Source organism: Leuresthes tenuis, unplaced genomic scaffold (genome assembly GCF_036924035.1).
Source record: "Leuresthes tenuis unplaced genomic scaffold, fLeuTen1.0.hap1 SCAF_10, whole genome shotgun sequence".
Classification (NCBI taxonomy): domain Eukaryota; kingdom Metazoa; phylum Chordata; class Actinopteri; order Atheriniformes; family Atherinopsidae; genus Leuresthes; species Leuresthes tenuis.
In genome coordinates, this window is record NW_027325364.1 from 16,403,324 (window position 1) to 16,421,801 (window position 18,478).

An 18,478-nucleotide genomic window follows, 5' to 3' on the forward strand; every position below is an offset into this window, starting at 1 on the left:
CTCGCCATGTATTAAATACTAGGAGGCATTTACAACAAAACACTGATTTACATCTCTATCAATCACAATATCTATGCAGCCACGCATCATAAAGAGTCTGCTTACTTTTAACTGGAAAAACCTAAAGTTTGGTATCCATACATGCATCATTATGCTATATTTCCCCTACACTTTTACAACTTTTATAGTTCAAAAGGGACGGGAGAACCCAAATACCTTGACCTCAGTTTTCGAGGGCTCCACAGCTTCTACAGTGACCTCCAGCCTCCTCTCCTCCTGGCGGCTGGTTCTGATGGGAGTGGAGGTCTGCGGCTGCTCCAAGGGGGCCATGGGGATCCCTGCCTCTGCCAGAGCGGCCTGGGAGAAGACCGGAGCGCTGACGGGGCGCGCGCCCTTCTGTGTGATAGCAACTGAAAGAAACGCAGAGGAAATTGGGAAGCCATCAAAATCAAATAGGTTTGGCACATATGCTTTTTGGAAGGCGATGGGTTAATATGGACGTGATCGAAGAAGGCTGCCGCACATCGAGCCAGCAGGAGAGTTTTATACTTACTCTGCTCGGCCTTGCTGTGACTAAATAAATCCCAATGAAGCAGGGGTATACTGTACCTCATTTGTTTCCCAGACTCTCTCTTTTTTTTTTAAAGAAAACAAGCACACGCGAGGAACGTGAGGTAAGCGAGAAGCAGATGTCCTAAAAGTGGAATGACAGAAGCAGCGGGTTTAGTGAGTTACAATCCAACGGTGGACGCAACGGCAAATGATGTTAGGCTCGATGTCAAGCTGAATGAGGTCCAACCGGTGAAATGTTGGGATTAAGAAAGCATTACGTCTTCAACCTGCAAATGTCACTGCTCCTTTGACAGTAGGTGAATGTGGATTGAGATCTACAGAGGCTTTCTCAGAAGAGAAGTCAGTGTATCCTGCGCAGAGGTTGCAAATGTTAGTAAGCAGTTTATGTAGCGAAAAAAAAAAAGCCACACGTGAGTGTTTTATTTAAAAAAAAAACAAACCCAAACAGGAGAAAAATACCTGACTTTTTGAGGTCAACATCTAGCAGAACAAACCAATCATCATCGCCTCGTGCTTGAGTGAGTGGACGCCTTTCTTCCAGGATCCGCTTCTCAAACTGTGGTCTCGTCTCAGCAATGTCAATCCTCGTCCTGACCCCTGCAGCTGGATCTCTGACCTTTGCTGGGAACTGGAGGCGTTCGGGAGCAGCAGCTAATGCAAATGCACAACCAGGTATTATTGCGGAATAGAGAGAAAAGCCACGCCCTGCCTCATTCAAATCAAAGGGTCACGTTAACCTCAACAAGATCGTTTTTGTGCGTGCAACACGTTGAAGTCCTTCTGGAATATACCTGGTTTCTTAGGTGCCACATCCAGAAGTGCAAACCAATCATCTCCCACTTCTCTCACTGCCGGAAGTGGCTGCACCACTTCGATCCTCTGCCTCGGCTGCTCCACTATAGTAACTCTTTTCTGTGCTCTCTGCCCTGTGACTGCCAACTCTTTAGCTGCGCTCACTCGAGGGGGGAGACGGATACGCTCATCCTCGGCAGCTGACGCAGAAAACGCAGAAAGCAAAACCAAGATGAAGGTCATGTACAGCAATGCTTTCCCTGGATCTTAATGTTCCTGTCTTATTGCCAGCATTATCCTTCAGATCTTCCTTTTCATCTTTTCTGTAGCTCGAGGAGCTCTGACATAAAACTGCCATAGAACCACGGTGCTATCACTCTGTTTAGCGGTTTCCTTCTAACTTTCAGGTGTCAGTTTCATCTTGTATCGTAGCAAATAAAAACAGCAGGATACCTGATACTTTAGCTGCCCCATCGAGCAGCACAAACCAGTCATCATCCACTTTTCTTGTCTGCGGCTGGTTTACCAACACAACAGCTGGCCTCGCCCGTTCCGTGACGGGTTCTGGTTTTGGTTCAGTGGGTGCCGCTACGTCGACAGCACGCCGAACCACAGCAGCTGACACAGAAAACATGAAAATGAGTCAATCCCATGCAAAGCTTTGAGCGCAGTGTGCGCGAGCCCGCCGGAAACTCCGCGTACCTGGTGCTGCGACTGCAGGTTTTTCTCGAGTGACGTCAAACAGGAAAACCCAATCGTCTTCTCCTTCTCTCTCCGGTAGCGATGTAACTTGGCTCGGCCTAATTTCGGAAAGCCGCGCTCCGTCTTGCGTCCTGTCCGCGCTAATTATCGTCTCCTTGTATGTTCTAGTCTCTGTCGTTGTCACGCCAGCCTCAAATGCCTTCTTCACATCCCGAATAAGCTCAACAGGAGCAACTGGCACAAACAGAGCGTGAGAGAAGCTGCGTGACACTTGTCTATCCAGTGGACATGTCTTGTGTTGGGTGCATAAACATAAATCAGCTGTATACCTGTCTGTATTATAACCGCCTTTTCGCGAACAGCATCCAACAGAACAAACCAGTCATCATCTCTGTCTGCCAGCGGCTGGGCAGGCTGCGGTCTAATCTGCTCAACATACAACTCCTGCTCTACAATCTGTGCTTGGGCTCGAACATCTGGATAGATTTGAGTCGGCGACGGCACAGAGACTGGAAAAACAAAATGTGCACTTCAGCTTTGACCATTTTCAAAACACAAAATAATCGTCCTTGACATCTTGATATTCGAAAAACAGACATGTCAAGGATGTGGGTACCTGGAGGCACATAAGAAGCCTCTTTGGAAACAACATTCAGCAGCAGAAACCAGTCGTCTTCTCGCTCCCTCTCCGGTGGGACGGGTTTCTGCTCAGGAAGCTTCTCGTCCTCTTTCTCTATCACAATCTCCTCAACTACAACCTTCCTCCTGGCCTCTGCCGCCCGGGCTTCGGTCACAGCAGAAACCTCTCTGTCATAAACCTGAACATACTCAGCCACGGAAACTAGAAACGAGCAGAATGAGAAGTGCTGTGAGACACTCGAGCTGGAAAGGAAAGAATAAAACTCTGAAAAGCTTTATAAGGAAGCGTCTGCACTACCTGGAGGCGCATATGATGGCTCTCTAACGGTCACATCCAGCAGCATGAACCAGTCGTCTTCTTTTTCAACTGGCATTCGTCTGATTTCTATGTCCTCTACTAAAATTTCAGCTCTCTGTTCTCTTTGCTCAACAGCTGCTACTTCAGTCAGAGAGACACTTTCTGGGGTCACTTCAGCAAAAACAACAACAAAAAAACCTTGAATAAATATGGGTTTAAAGCAGACTTTAAGAAAAGCTAAGGATAAGTTTTGCTTGCTTTGTTAAAAACTGGACACAGAGGAGGGGATTTTGTGCTTATACCTGGTGGAACATGTGTCGTTTTTCTGGGAAGAACATCCAGCAACGCACACCAGTCATCGTCTCTGTCTGTCACTAACTGCTGTGGGATCTCTCCTAGAGATCTTGGCGCCTCTTCTATCGCCTGCCTCTGTTCAACTACTACTTTTTCCTCTTCTGCAGCTCCGCCCACGGAGACAAAAACCTCGCCGTCCGTCGGGGTTTTTTCCTTAAACGTAACTGATGAGCAGAGCACGGAGAAAGTCTTTAATCGCAAGCAGTGATCGGCCCTCCTCCATAAGCGAGCAAGCACGACATAAAGCAGGAGAGAGCCACACAGCACAGGGTGTTTCCGCGGTACCTGCTGGTGCATGAGATGTTTCTCTGGGAGGACCATCCAGCAACAAAAACCAGTCATCGAGCCTTTCTATGGCTGCCGGTTTCAGCGGGATCTCCGGCGGGCGCCACCCTCCCTCTTCTCTTACTTGCCTCTCCTCCACTATAACGTCCGTTTTTTCCACAAGTGCCGCAGTCGCGGCATTCGAGCTGAAATGTTCGGTCCGACTCGGTTCCACGGCAGTGACTGATCAGGAGGGTAAAGAGAGTATTTGACCACAGGAGCAAAACGGGTGTTTCCAAAAGCTTTCTGGCACGAGATGCTACTCTAAGACCGGCGAGAAACTATTATACTGCTACAACTGCACATCCACACTGGAGCCTGTAATTCACTTTAATGTAGCAGAAGTATAATTCAAAGACAAGAACGAGTTGGTTAATGAGTTAATCACTGCCACAATATCTCTATATTTTGTAACACTGTTAGAATATTAGAGATATTAGCTCCACAGCTGTTTGCACAATAACATATTGTACATTAAAGGCATTCTCTGCAATTCTACCTGGTGGTTTGTAAACTGGTTTGTATGGAGGCCGGTTCAAAAGTTCAAACCAGTCGTCCTCATCTTCCATCCCAGCTTGATCCTCGCCCTGACGCCTCTCTGTAACCTCGCTCCTTGTTCTCCGCTCCACTAACTCTCGTTTCTCTAGCACCCCACCAGGCTGTCTTCTCTCCTCTACAATAGTCACCCTCTTTTTGGCTGTGCGCTCCACCCTCCGATAGTCTACTTCAGAAGTGGTGCCAGCAGAGTCCGGCAAGGCAAACTTCTCCTCCACCTCATCGTGCCGTTCCTTTTCTATCTGCCGTAGCTTTTCTCTAAAATTGGCATCCGACAGAGTCCCTTGTGTCACCTCCTTCTCACCCTCTTCTTCTTCGGGCAGCAAGCCTGCTAAAAACACCCTCTTTATTTCTTCAGCCAATTCATCCTCGTCATCCTCCGTTCTATCGATGCTCCTGACAGATTCCCTCACCACCACCTCTGTTATACCTCTGGCTTGTTGCTCCAGCTCCCATTCCCCCTCTTCTTCTGTTAACCTGTCCACCTCCTCCTTCCCCAACTCCTCCTCTATTGCCTTCTGCAGGCTCTCTGCAATTTCATCTGCTTTTTGCAGCCTCTCCTCCAATTCCCTCACTTCCATCAGCCTCGCTTCCAAAATTTCCCTCTCGCTTAACTTGTCTACCAAGATCAACGATTCCTGCAGTCTCTCGATCGTTTCCGTAGAGGTCAGTTCCAGTTTAGTCACTTGCATACCCTCCTCCTCCTTCTCCTCCTCCTCCTCCTCCACCTGGAGCTTGAACTGGACTTGGGAAGAGACTGAGAGGAATTAAGAATAAAAGTTATGTACTACGCCAATGATTCGAGTCATAGGCTGGTGCGGACCTCATTTACTGAAAAAGACAAGTTCGCAGGTCATATTTTCACACAAAGAAACTCACATGGAGGCTTTTCAACACGCTCAGGGGAAGAAGAGCTGAAGCCTTGGTCAAAGTACAGGAACCAATCATCTTGCCGTGGCAGTGCTGGTTTCAACAGCTGGTCCGTCGAGGTCGTTGTTGCTAAGCTGAGTTTGGCTGACGACATTCAGAGAAACAAAATGGAACATCTTTGCACCAGATGCACAAAAGCCCACAAAGCTCAAACAGGTGAAAACAAAAAAAGAAGAAAAGTCGTGTTTGGTTTCTTAGTGGTGGATAGTGTATGGAGGCCACTGGAAAAGCAAATACAGAAATATGAAAATTCAACTCTCCAGCTTAAAGTGCTAAATTCATCCTGCATGAATGCAGGTCAGCTGAAATGTGGGAAAGCGTCTGTAGGCATTGCCAGTGCAGATACCTGGCTGCTCCACAAAGTCAAAAGCAGGGACCAGAGGAAGAGGAGGATCCCGACACAGAAGGGCAGACCACTGGTCTTCCTTTCTCCTCAGCTCCTGCCATGACTGAGAGCCGCTGCTCACAGTCTCAGAGCCCTGCCAGGTTTGAAGGGACTGCTGCTCCTGCCAGAACTGAGTGGAAGTCTGCTCTGACTCCCCTCTAGCTGTGAAGAGACGACGAGGTGATGGCAGTTATCAAAGGATTCTGCCAGACAGATGACGACCGCTGCGAATGCTTCACAGCGCTTCAAGCGTATTTGTAATCCAGTTAGATGCCAAGCATTTGCACTGAGAGTCCAGCGAGATGAGGTTAGTGCAAAAAGATGAAATATGATGCTCATACTCCAGAACAAGGGTAAAATTGCCATTTTTTTCCTGTTGTAATGACCATGACCATGTTGCAGCAGTGACGAGCGAGTCGGTTGGTTAAGAGGTTAAGCACGGCGTAAGTTACAAGCGAATTAAAATGAATGTGCTCCAAACTTTTAGCACAACTCCTGAAAAACTGAGGAGGAACAGCAACCGCAAGACGGGCAAAACGCCCAAGAATAGTTCAACGTGAGAGGAAGCGTGTTCGCCGTGATCATTTTGGAGTTCACAGTAACAACCACTGCTTGAGTCATGTTAGGGGAAGAAATAAGTCTGTGCCGTGACTGTGATGTCACAACAGTTGACTGCGCTCAAAGACGCATTTTCACATATTTAAGGGGAATGAAAGCAGATGAGTGGAAAATGGATGAGAATGTTAAATAAAGCAATAAGGCCGAAAGCAACAACCAGGGAGTTAGCAACATGGCCGAAGGCACAGCGTGTCGTTCCACACCGGTACCTGGGGATTCACGAGGAGGCTGAGGCTTGTCACACGCCATCATTAACGACCAATCATCAATCTCAGACCTGGCCGAAGCGGACAGCTGCTGCAGAAACTGGAGAGTCTCATCTCCAGCTGCAAGAGCAAAACAGGTCAGAGAGCGGGATATCGAACGCGGGGGTTTAGAGCGAGAACACGGACAGACAAAGAACGTACCTCCGTCAAAGTTACGAGAAAGCCTCTTGCTTGCCGAGCGCGTGAAGCGTGGGGCTGGGCGGTCGATCATGGAGCTCGCCTGGCGGGTCTGGGCCTGGGTGCGACCGCTGTACCGGAACTTAGAGCCCAAGACGAGGAAGCGACGCGATGAAGTCGGCTCCACTGTTGAAACCCTAAGGGAAAGATACAAAACTGTAACTTTAACTAAACTATCAATGAATCAATCGAACCATTTCATCTCATGAAAGGCAGGGATGCAACATAAACAGTCACGCATTGGCCCAAGATGACCCCTTCACATAACAAGGTAAAGGTTTCATTTAAAAGGTTGGGACCATGTGTTTGGAGCTTTTAGTTCAGAATGAACGGAGGACAACTTGTATTCACCTGAAGAAGGTATGATGTTCAACGCAAACTTTCCACAGCTTCTTCGAGGCCTTGTAGTTGGGCAGTTTGAAGCCGATGGTGCTCTCATACTGTTCTTGCTAAATGGGAGGAAACAAATTGAAGTCGATTTTTGATTTTAGGACTTCGTGTTGAGGACATTGTTGTGCAACACAGCAAAAAAGCTAATTGTATCACAAAAGATTTGAACTATCACATAAACAAAAGTTGTTTTACTTTGTCTTAATAGGTTTTTATCTATATCAATTTGAATTATTCCTTGAGCTAAACCAACATTTTAACTGTAGGCGATTACTTCATTAGAAATACGGTGAGAGCTTCAAACTCAAACTACTGTAAAGTGGTTGGGAATAAATTCAACAACAAAATGATTTACCTCTGATGGCCTGATTTTGATGAAAAAGCTGCTCCGTTTGTAAGAGATCTTGAGCACTTTGGGCCAAGGAAAACGGTTGATCCTCAGTTTGTCCTTGTAAACCATTAGACCACTGGAGCAAACCCCCAGTGTAATATCAACACCATCGAGATCCTGCAGGCAGAAACAGAAAGAAAGTCAGACTATCGCTTTCTCCCTGCACTTACAGCAAACGGTCACTGGGGGGCAGACTTCCTCACACAATCAGACCCTGGATTTTGAGGTCATGGGGTTTGAAATGTTATTAATCCATTTTTTTTTTCTGAAAGGGGGATGACATCAATTTTGCAATTAAATCTGCTAACGTTGGAGTACAAAGCTGCTGCTGTGAAACAGCGACAAGCGTTTTAAAAATGGAAGGAAGTCAGAATATAGCGCTACTTTTAGGATTTCTATGAAAAGCCTCGACTTAACCTGTAAAACAAGCGCTGATAAGAATGAGATACGGAAAGAATATCCACCTTGGCTTGGTGCAGGTCAACTCCGTACATGGCAAGTTTCTTGGCATTTTCCAGAAACAGCATGTCTGCTTGGGCTGGACTCATGGACCTGGACACAGAAACGATTTGGCTCTTTTCACTGTCCTGATCACTGTCAGGTTTGCATTATTGTTAGGCAGTTTCGAAAGAAAAGAAAGGGTCTTTGTTTATGAACTACCATCTCTATTCGATCCAATAAACAGCCATGCCCTTTAATAACCTGTAAGTGCGGTGCAGCTCCATCACTTTTTCCTCCAGCTCTTTGCTCTGTCCGGGAGCCAGACTCAGCTCTTTGAGATAGTCTTCCCCATGGACCTCTGGGTCGTATTCTCCCAGCTCGGACTGGGCCGTGTAGGAGCCCAGCAGGGACAATGTGACAAAGGAACAGGGAAGAATGCCACGCATAATGTCCTTTCTCAGCTGGAGACACAGAAAGTACCTGGAGGGGAGAAAAAAAAGCTAACTTATAAGAAGATGTAAAAACTGTATTCCCCATTCTCACAAGGGATTTGCTTCTAGTATGAATCCTTTGATAAAAGCAACAACTGACTATTCCTCCGACACTTACCTGGTGAGGTCTTCAGTAAGCTGCACCGGATCAGGAGGGTAGAACTTCACGCTGAACGTAAACTCATAGACGGCGCCTGACACCTGCTTACGGATCTCTTTGGTGGGTTCCAGCCATATCTGCAGAAAATGTGCAAAGAAAAAGCAAACGCTCAGATATCCGTTTCATCCGGTTCTATTCTTAAAGAGCAACTCAAATGATGCAACGCGAAAAGCCGACCCACCTTGCTGGCTGGTGGTTCCCAGATCGCGAGGCCAAAGTAATCCTTCTCCAGGAGGTTAGCGTGGTCGCACACCTTTGTAAGAAGCTCCTGGCCTTTAGCGTGTTTCTAAATAAGACACAAGCAGACAAGGATTCCTTTAGCCTCTATAACAAATATTAATGTTAATCAGGCGCCAGAGCGCTACAGAAACATGAGAAGAAGAAAAGAAATTGGTGGCTCTCTTACGTCAAGTTCACACTCAAACTGAGTGTCGTCCAGTAAGGTGACTTTGCATTGCATGACTTTCTGACGTTTGGAGCCTTTGGCCTCCTCTGTCTTCTTGTCCGTCTTCTTTTCTTTCACGGGTTTCTCTCCCTTTGCCTGCTCCGTTGCCTTCTCCTCCCCTTTGGGCGCCTCCTGCGGCGCTGCCGGTTCCCCTTCCTTTTTCTCGGCGTCCTCCTTTTCCCCCTCTTCCACCACTTCGGGCTCTTTCTTTATCTCAGAGTCCTCCTTCTGTTCCTCTGGAGCAGGCTGACGGGGGGGGGGGGGAAGAAAAAGAAAAATGGCGTCAAACGCGGATGGCGGACACGACGCGTGCAAAGAACAAAGATGGCAGCAGAGTTATGAACACACATGGTAGTAAAAAGGGAAACATAGCAGCTTTTGCTCTGTGAAGCAAAAGTAATTCCTCGTGTCAAACCAAGCCTCCAGTTGAAATCATTGCGGTTACTTTTGCTGAACAAGCTACCGCCGTCATAAAAAATTCAATGGCGAGGAAAAACACGAGTCCATCTGTATACAGAGCTTTGTTTTTGCTAGTTTTCTTGACCATGGTTTGAGGAGAGGACTGAATATAAAATTATACTCCGCCCCCTCTCCCCAATTACCCACAGTTAAGGCTTAAAAGAAAAAGTCCATTATCAAAAATACTATTCTGCTTTCTAAGTCAGCGTTAGATAACTGTTTTGATGGTGGTGTAAAAAGAACCCGCAGTAATTTGGGTGCTGGGTGTAATGTGCCTCTCAGTCACCCACCTGTGTCTCTGCGCTGCTCACTGAGTGCTGATCTGGAGCCTGCTCAGTGTCTGGCTCGGTTTTAAGCTCAGGCTCTGGAGCAGCAATCGGCGCTTTCACCTGCTCCTCAGCCGGCGCTTTCTCCTCCTTCTTTCCTTTGTTCTTCCCCTTCTCTCTTTTCTTCGCCTTTTCCTCTCCCTTCTGCTGCTTTTCTTCAGTCTTTTCCTCCTCCTCGTCTTTCTCCTTCTTCTTGGCCTCGACTTTCACCTTTTCCTCTTCCTTCTTGGACTCCTCTTTTGGTTGGTCCTCCTCCTTATTTTTAACCTTTTCTTCTTTCGCCTTCTCCTCCTCCTCTTTCTTTTTAGCCTTTTCTTCCTTTGCTTTTTCCTCGTCCTTCTTCTTAGATTTTTCCTCCTCCTTCTTTTTAGCCTTTTCAGTCTCTCTGGCCTTTTCTTCTTCTCTCCTCTTTGCTTTCTCTTCCTCTCTCTTTTTTACCCTCTCTTCTTCCTCTGCTTTCCTTTTTGCTTTCTCTTCTTCCTTCTTCTTTACTTTTTCCTCTTTTTCTTTTTTCTTGGCCACCCTCTTGTCAACCTTTTCTTCCTCTTTCTTTCCAGACTCTGCTTCTTTGTCTTTAACCTCAGCAGTCTCCTTTTCTTCTTCTTTTGTCTCTGGCTTTGTCTCCCCCTTTTCCACTGCTTGCTTTGCCTTCTCTTCCTCCTTTTTCTCCTCTTTCTTTTCTGGCTTTTCTTCCTCCTTTTTTATCTCGTCCTTCTTCAATTTCTCCTCATCTTTTTCCTCTGCTTTCTTCTTTGCTTCTTTCTTTTTCTTTTTACTGCCTTTCTTCTCAACTTTTTCTTCCCCTTTCTTCTTCTCTTCTTTTTGTTCTACTTTCTCTTCTTCCTTTTCTTTCTTTTTAATTTCTTTGTCATCGGTTTTTTCCTCCACCGCTTTGGCCTCCTTGTCTTCACTTTTCACATCTTCGACCTTCTCTTCTTGTTCCTTGTCGGCTTTCTCCTCTTTGTCTGCTTTTTCGTCCCTGGCTTTCTCCGCCTCGAAGCCCTCACCCTCGGAACACTGCGATCGGCGTTTCAGAAAAGAGGAGAAGAGCCGAGAGAGGCCTTTGCCAGCAGAGGTCCTGGTTCGAGGCTTGAGCTGCTCCTCCTCGGGGGAGGAAGCTACATCCACGGGCCCAGGCTCAGCAACCGGCCCCTGGCCTTTCTTGCTCGACTGCTCCCCCTCCTGCTCAGATGCTGCTGCCTCCTGCTTCTGCTTCTTCTCTGGTTCAGGTTCAGGGTCAGGGGCGGCACCGCTGGTCTTCTGCTTGCCCTCGGTGTCTGCCTCACTCACAGCGCTTGCCTCTGTTGTCATGGTAGCCACTGGGAAGGACAACAGAAGGGAGTCAGGGATGGAGAAAGGTCACAGTACAGTTCAGAGCGTTACTGCGCACTGTGCAACTGTACTTATATAAAAACAAACAAACAAGACAGTACACTTCTCAGCCTTTTGCACACACAAAACATTAATGACTTAATCAGTCTGTTAAAGCGATGGCAGTCATTCATTCACATACTGGTCAGATTTCTGTTACGCCCCGCTCAGATATGCCTGTAAAATGACAGGAAGTGCGAGCAGAATACTTGCCTTTTGCTCAGGGTTGGACAGTACATAAAGTGTGCTTTACTACAACAGTTTTTATAAGTTCACAGTCTTCTCAGAACGCAACACAATATGACGGATAAAAGCAGCAGCACCTTCACTTGCAAAAAAAATCCCTTTTCTCCGTGTTTAAGCTCTTTGAAGAGTCCGTGTTTTACCAAAAACAGCATTCTCAAATGAAACTCTTCACCTGATGACACCTTCTCCAAATCACCAGTGCCGTTTGTCAGAAGAGACACAAACCTGTACAAAACTCTCAAAGTCCTTCGACAGTTTGACTTTAATCTAGACGATTTTACAATTAAAAGGCCAAAAGAGGTGCTCATAAATTAACCTGATGCTGTTCGTTCTTGCCTTTTATTTTCTGTATTATTATTTTATATCAGAAAAAAAGAAAATCACATCAAGCTAACAAACATGATGTTAAAATGGTGAACGGAAGCAGCTGAAAATATTGATATATGGCCAGAGAGACAGCAGGAGATTCGGCTACAGCTCCAACGATTTTCTGGAGCTCTTTTGTCCCAGACACCATTGCTCCAGCTAAATATATTACATAAAACCTTTTTCTTTATTTAACGATGTGTTCTGTCTGACTCAGATTATGTTTGAAATGTTTCGGTAAAGGAGCAGGTGGGATAATTGTTCAGTTGCAAACAGGTTAAAGGAAAGCAGTGCATGTGTAAAAGAGGGCTTCCAGACCGGTTGAGGGAAGCCTTTTACTTCTTCACATGGAACAAACTGACAGGGTGAATGACAAGTATTCATGTTTTTGGTTTAAGTGGACCAACAGTACAATGAATTTAGGGGAAAAAAAGGATATCTAAGAAACAGCGATGGTCATTTATTCATTAATAATAGAACAGGCCAACGTATGTTTTATTCATTTGTAAAAAAGATAATATCTCTTTCATCATACGCTTTAGGCATCTTTTCTCTCATTGCCTTCACTTGTGCTGTAACCAAGAGGAATTTAACTGGAACCACTGGCTGCCTTCTCAGTGGCAAAACAGACTTTCTCCACAAAGCAAACTGCCACCCATAGATTATAATCCAGCTCAAGAACAGTCCTCACACATACACAAACATCAATCCATCACACAATAGCCTCTCTTGTTGGAAAGTGCTCAGAAAGAGGAGTTCTAAGGGCCGATCAAGGGCTCATTAAATCTCACTGACACAATGGAGACATTCTGCTCCAGATCAGCCTATTAGCATCGGCTGGGTCATCCTCGCCAAGCATGCCTGGCTCTTCATATCACACACGCCCACCTGCACAGGTCACCTGACAAGGTAACATGATAATATATACCACAAAATGACATAAAGGAGCATCGAACTGATCATATTTGTTGAGCGACCAGTTTATACTGACACTTTGCAAAGGACACCACATCATCCGGATTGGCCAATATGTCTGCAGCTAATAAATAAGGAGAAAGCAATTAACGTTTTGCTTAAACTGTGCCGTTTATGTTCTTCGTCTCCCACACTTTTCAAACTGACTGTTAGGTACACAACATGCAATACTCGTCCCATGTGAGTCACACTTCTGAAAGACACTTTGATCCACTGGTGCGGCAGCAAGGAAACAGATCTGGTATATTTAGAAACTTCCAACCAGCTGATTAAATCACACAACAGAGTAAAATATACTGCAGGTATTATGCGGCCACTCCGAAGTGAGTGCCTCAGAGCACGATCAATTCTCCTCTATGCCACAGATATGCATCCCTGGCCCTGTCTAATTGCTGTCTAATGTAGCTGTGTTTGTCTCTTCCAAATGTAGTTCAAGTCCCACCCTGCTCTGTGGTGGGGGGAGGGGAAATGCCAGACAAGCAGACAGGCCAATCTTCCAGATGTACTGCATCCAGGATCTCTATACCATACACTTCCCACTAGCACTACAGGACAGCAGGAGAGGAGGAGGAGGGGGGCAGTCGAACAATCCAAATCCTCATCAGCCCTCCCATTGTTTGTGTCCAGTGACCAATAACTGTCCTGCACTCTATTACTAATCCAGCCTACCCTTCCCCCCACAAGACCCCCTATAGGTCTATTCCCTGGGTCACCACGCACACACAGATGCACACACAGATGCACACACCTTTATGCATCAATGCTCGCGCCCTCCTCTGGGTGTTCTAATGCTCCGTCATCTCAGTTCCGATTGTCAGGAAACAGACACGCTCCTAATGGACCAGCTGAGCTTGTGTCTGCTGCCTCCTCCATTTTGTGTTGCCCATCTAACATCTCTGCTATCAGCCAGCTGAGCAAGGCGATCCCACACCGTGGCCAATTGCCGTGATTCGCCACCAATCTCGTGCAATATGACGAATATTCCCCTCTGCTTTAGTGTGGAGGTAATTACATGAAATATTGCTGCACTGTTAGGGAAGAAAAAAAAGGGTTCTGCCTTCAATACCACACAATTAGTGTCTGTAATGAGCTAAATTATGGATGAAGTAGGCCACCCTCTAGGAAGAGGGCACACACAAAGAGCCGCAGGATCAGGTGCAAACACAAGGACTGAAGTCTAATAAGAGTTGTTAGAGGTTGCATTTAGATGTCCTAGTGCTTTAATTGAATTGAGTGGCCCTGTAGGAAGTTCTAATAATATGTGCCAAGATTTGATCTATTTCAGTGTGATTCACTTAAAGGAGCTATGCTTTGTTTATGGGGGGAAAAAAAAGTTAACTTAATGGCTCCTTAGACCAAAACTCTAATTCCTAACCAATCCCAGCTTCCCATTTTCGGAAATCTAATTAAAGAAAATTGTCTCGATACCAAAGCACTGACATGATTTGCCAGCGCTGCCGCTGAGCATCTGTGTGAGTGCATGTGCAATGAAATCACTGGAGAGGGCTGAATGAAGAAAAAAAAAGATAGCAGAAGAAGAGGAGGTATAAATAGCTACGTGTGCGCGAGATACAAGGACTCATTAGCCGGCCTTTCTTAGACCAGCTCATATCTATTTTTGCTCACAGTTTACTGCGCACAACGTGCTTCTGCACATGTGCAAACGGGCGCACAGTCGCACATGCTGACGCGTTAACGCCGTTAATTGCCTCAGTTAGAAACAGATTTTGTTTTGCTTCGAACACATATGCTGCCCCTTCGACCTGGAAACTGTCCACAGAGAGAAAGGAGTTCGGACTGAGACGGTATGAACACTGGAACATAAAGAAAGAACGTTTCCTGGACACTGAGAGTAGGCTTAAGGAATTAGAAGGAGTTTAGAGTTAATCACCCCCAAGTGACCAAGTCAGATTATCTCCATCTACCTGCCAACAGTATCTATCTCACTGTCTCCCTCCACTCTGATTGTCTGTCTCTCTCTCAGTGTGTGTGTGTGTGCATCTATTTGTGTGTCTATGTGGTGTGGTGGAGAAAGAAGAGCTTGGCAGTGGTGATCCGCTGTGCTGATTCATGGTTTTATGTGGAGCCCCTCCTACCTAGCTGAAAATCAACAGAAATTCAACGAGGGCCAATATATACTGGGTCCTCTGGCCCCGCTGTGGCTTCTATGAACCCCTTTAAATAAACACAGATACACACATGTCACTCACACGCCAACATGTGCCCCGCTAAACTGTTCCGTACTATATGTTTCTCATCTGAACGGCAGGAGCACACCTCCAGTTCTCTGTGCCAGACTATCCCACAACCAGTCTCCAGTCCTCTAATCAATATGCACAGATGGTCCAGGAGCCTGATGCTGTAACATGAAGCGACATGGGGAAAGAGTGAAGTGGCGTGATTGATTTACTGTGGTTGCCCTGAGAGCAATTTGGAATCCATTTCGAGCATCACCTCAGCCAAAACCCATTGAAGGAAGAGTGCATCTGCACATTAGGGCGCACGATGAGAGAAATGACTTCATACACTCATGAGCAAGATCAGTGATGGGGTTTGGGAGCTGGAAAACTTTAAGGGAGAATCTATGCTGCTGCTGCCACACCATTCATGAAAAAAAAAAAAACACAAGGCAGGGTGTGTGAGGTCAGCTATTCAGCCATGCTCACACAACAGAGTAGTAGTCTAACAGTACGAATGCATCATAACTCCCAAAAGAGGATTACACCAGCAAGCTCCTCTGGGACCTCGATGACCTCACTCTCACATAGCAGAGCCAAAAACATCCTTCAACATCACCTCAGTAGCTCTGTGCGTTTACACCGCCGCTGATTCAGCAGCACCCAGGTCTTATCTCTATCATTTTTCAACCTCTGCGTTGCGTTCACTGGCGTCGCTCGCGCGAGCGCCTGCCAGTTCCGCTGCATTAAAGCTGCCCCCGGTCTCTCCCTCGTCCTCCCTCCATCTACATCTGCAGCTCTCCGCGACAGATTATCCGACTATATATATTCAGCAGTATCATCAATGGAGATGAGGCTTATTGGATGAGTTTCTCTTGAGCGCGTTATGGGTCGCGCGCACAGTCACATATGCCGCCCCTTCTGCAAAGATGGGTATTTTTAACACTCGCATTCCTCAAGGGGGTATGAGCGTGACATGCCAAGCAGATAATGACATGCAAAGCGGAGGCATCGCCCAAAAGAAATAAAATAAATAGCAACAATGTTTCAAACATCTGTATGGATTACCTGAGCACTCACACACTAACCCCAACCCTGCAGTGTATCCTGTGAAGACCGCTACATAAAAGAAACAAACCCTATATTCGCTTTTATTACACCATAATTGAACAAATGTTATCATTTATCAGGCGATAAACCAGAGCAGTGATGTGTGGTATCATGGGAGAGGTTTGGCAAAATGTGGGATTTTCAAAAATTGTCGAAATGAGCCGCTTTCCGGACAGTGTCCACACAAATTGTCGAGCAATAACTTGCACAAGTAAAAAAAAAAAACAACAACAACACATCTCTGCCTCCGCAAGTTTGGCACTACTTTCCATCTAAGAAGATGCTGCAAGTCCTCCGCTCGGCTTTTAAGACGCGAGAACATAAAGCTAAAATCATTTCGACAGAGGGAAGAATGCGGCGAGATAACAGAGCCCGAACGACCGGGAATTTCTCCAACTTCTTTATTCCCAATTAAACCGCGGAGCGGTCTTGGGCTGTGTCGGACCAGTGTGCCTGGGTATTTAAACAATCTGTGTACGAAAATGGCGCCGAACGCACAGCAAAACAAACATTAATCCCCCCCACACCCCCCCTGAAGCCGCCCCGCAAACATACATTTTACATGCGGCTTACCTACTCTGGGTTTAGCATCAATGGGGATGAAAACAGCGCAAAACCCGACGAAAAATGTAATATTCCGCACGTTCAGAGGTGAAACAATGTTTCGGACCGACACATGCTTTTGTTGAGCTGAAGGTGTCCGATGCTCGTAAAGGGGTGGAGCCTCACGCGGAGGCTTGAGCGGCGACGGCGCGCCAACCGGCGTGCCTCAAAACCGCATGGAGGGATGACGGAGATGGTCACAACTTTCACACGGCGCTCACACAAAACTGCTTTGTGCCACTCAACGTCAGGCCGGAGCTGCAGAAATTCCAGGTTGCCATTAATAGACTTAAGCGGCACAACACCGGAAGAACGACGGCCACTTTAAACGTGTTCCAACAACAAGAGGGTCTCAGAAATCTTTCTAAGTTTTACTCTCGCGGCTCCTCAGTATGTGGGCGCAATATGAGGCGAGGGGAGCGTGTAGGAAAGCAGCTCCACAGAGCAATCATTAACAGGGTGCAATGTCCAGAAAGTGGAGGGAAGCAGAGGGTCAACAACTGGGTTTCTTTTGCCGAGCTGTTTAAGCTCCGGTGCATCCTTAACCCGACTGGGCCCTGACAGAGACACACTTTAAAGTTCATGGAGGAAGAAGCTGAAAACTTGATGCCAAACCCCCCAAATTTAAAAAAAGAAAAGAAAAGCATATGCGTCTGATCAGTTGCACACACATACACACTAGCTGTCTTTATGATCCCATGGTCCCCACCCATCTGCCTGACCCCATTAGGGACATAAGGCTTATAGACAGAGGGAGGTGGGGGGTGGTGTAGGAAGGGAGGAGGAGGGGGGGGGGGGCTAAAGGGGTCCATTATTCTCTTAACAACACAGGATAAGGCACCATCATGTGGCGTACGAGCCAGCGCCAGGTCATTTCAGAGCTATTCACTTGCTATTCATTAAAGAGGTAGTCTTACCGGTTTAACAGTTATCCCATAAATCCAATTACTTTGATTGCTGTAAACTGTAAAGAGGTTACTAAGAAACGCTGGAGCTGCCAACTTGTTCGAAGAAACAGAGAATACCTCTGTTGAGTGCTATCCACTCGCTTAGACTCTGATCAAAGAGCGGCGTGACGACACCCACAACGTGTTAAACATTTACCAAAAATATCAGTGCATTAATGGAACCCCTGAGCAGTGTACGAGCAGACGGTTCAATTCTTCTGGATATGGTTTATTTACATGGAATCCGCTTTCCTTTGCTTTGGTTTTGGGTCTAATGAGCAAGTTGGTTGAATCATACAAAAGAGCAAGCTTTCGGTTGCTTGGAAACCCCTGCCCAGCCCCATGCCTACTGCAAGGAGCAGGTGTTGAGCTGGGCCCAGGAGAGGGAGGAGAGAGAAAACATAAGGGCGGAGAAGAGCAGCAGCACTTACAGACCCACGGTCCCTTGAGACAGCGACAGCCTGGAACCACAGACACTGAGACGACCCACTCCTCGCACTCACATTGAAGACACACCCAAAACACTGACGCAAATAACACTGCCTCCCCTGCCATTTGTTCAAAAAGGCAGACACGCACATACGATGCTGCGGTGCATTACTCCAGCTGAGTGCTGGGGAGTTCGGTTTGTTTATAACATTTTTATCCCTCTCTGGCACAATCGCTCAGTGATTACGTAACACTCCATCACACCACTTCCCCTTCCAGTTGGTCTCTCACAGACTCTCCCTGCTGCATCTGGGTAGGAATCAGCCATGGCGCCGCCTTACTTCTCCACATTATGGGAAACAAACGCGTGCAGCTTTTAAAAGCGCGTCGGATACCAAATGAGATGGCGTGCCACGGCGGCACGGTTGCTGAGGTTTTATCTGTGCGGCGCTCTCAGGAGCACTAACGGGATGGATGGGAGCCCTGCATTAATATTCATAGTGCACCATTATGTCATGAAGAATTAATGAACCAGGAA

General features: G+C 46.7%; 1 protein-coding gene across 12 annotated transcripts in view; it reads right to left on the bottom strand.

Moving 5' to 3' along the window:
* LOC140316569 (protein 4.1-like) overlaps positions 1–18,081 on the bottom strand; it is a 27,830-nt gene extending 9,749 nt beyond the window's left edge. For 6 of the 12 annotated variants that reach the window (XM_072394453.1, XM_072394452.1, XM_072394458.1 and 3 more), the window contains exons 1-11: positions 17,943–18,081; positions 9,681–11,035; positions 8,893–9,177; positions 8,668–8,772; positions 8,445–8,563; positions 8,097–8,315; positions 7,859–7,946; positions 7,359–7,511; positions 6,965–7,062; positions 6,578–6,750; positions 217–410 (exon numbers count right to left, since the gene is read on the bottom strand). In XM_072394453.1, the coding sequence (XP_072250554.1) occupies positions 217–410; positions 6,578–6,750; positions 6,965–7,062; positions 7,359–7,511; positions 7,859–7,946; positions 8,097–8,315; positions 8,445–8,563; positions 8,668–8,772; positions 8,893–9,177; positions 9,681–11,035; positions 17,943–18,066 (2,913 nt within the window). In that variant the 5' untranslated portion in view covers positions 18,067–18,081. Of the gene's footprint in view, positions 1–216; positions 411–1,032; positions 1,225–1,364; positions 1,566–1,818; positions 1,984–2,067; positions 2,302–2,396; positions 2,577–2,683; positions 2,909–3,004; positions 3,176–3,306; positions 3,523–3,643; positions 3,866–4,181; positions 4,944–4,980; positions 5,252–5,513; positions 5,715–6,379; positions 6,497–6,577; positions 6,751–6,964; positions 7,063–7,358; positions 7,512–7,858; positions 7,947–8,096; positions 8,316–8,444; positions 8,564–8,667; positions 8,773–8,892; positions 9,178–9,680; positions 11,036–16,534; positions 16,730–17,481; positions 17,593–17,942 lie in introns of those variants that run through there. The other 6 variants (XM_072394461.1, XM_072394451.1, XM_072394455.1 and 3 more) reach the window with 6 other exon arrangements.
* Between the last annotated feature and the right edge of the window lie 397 nt (positions 18,082–18,478).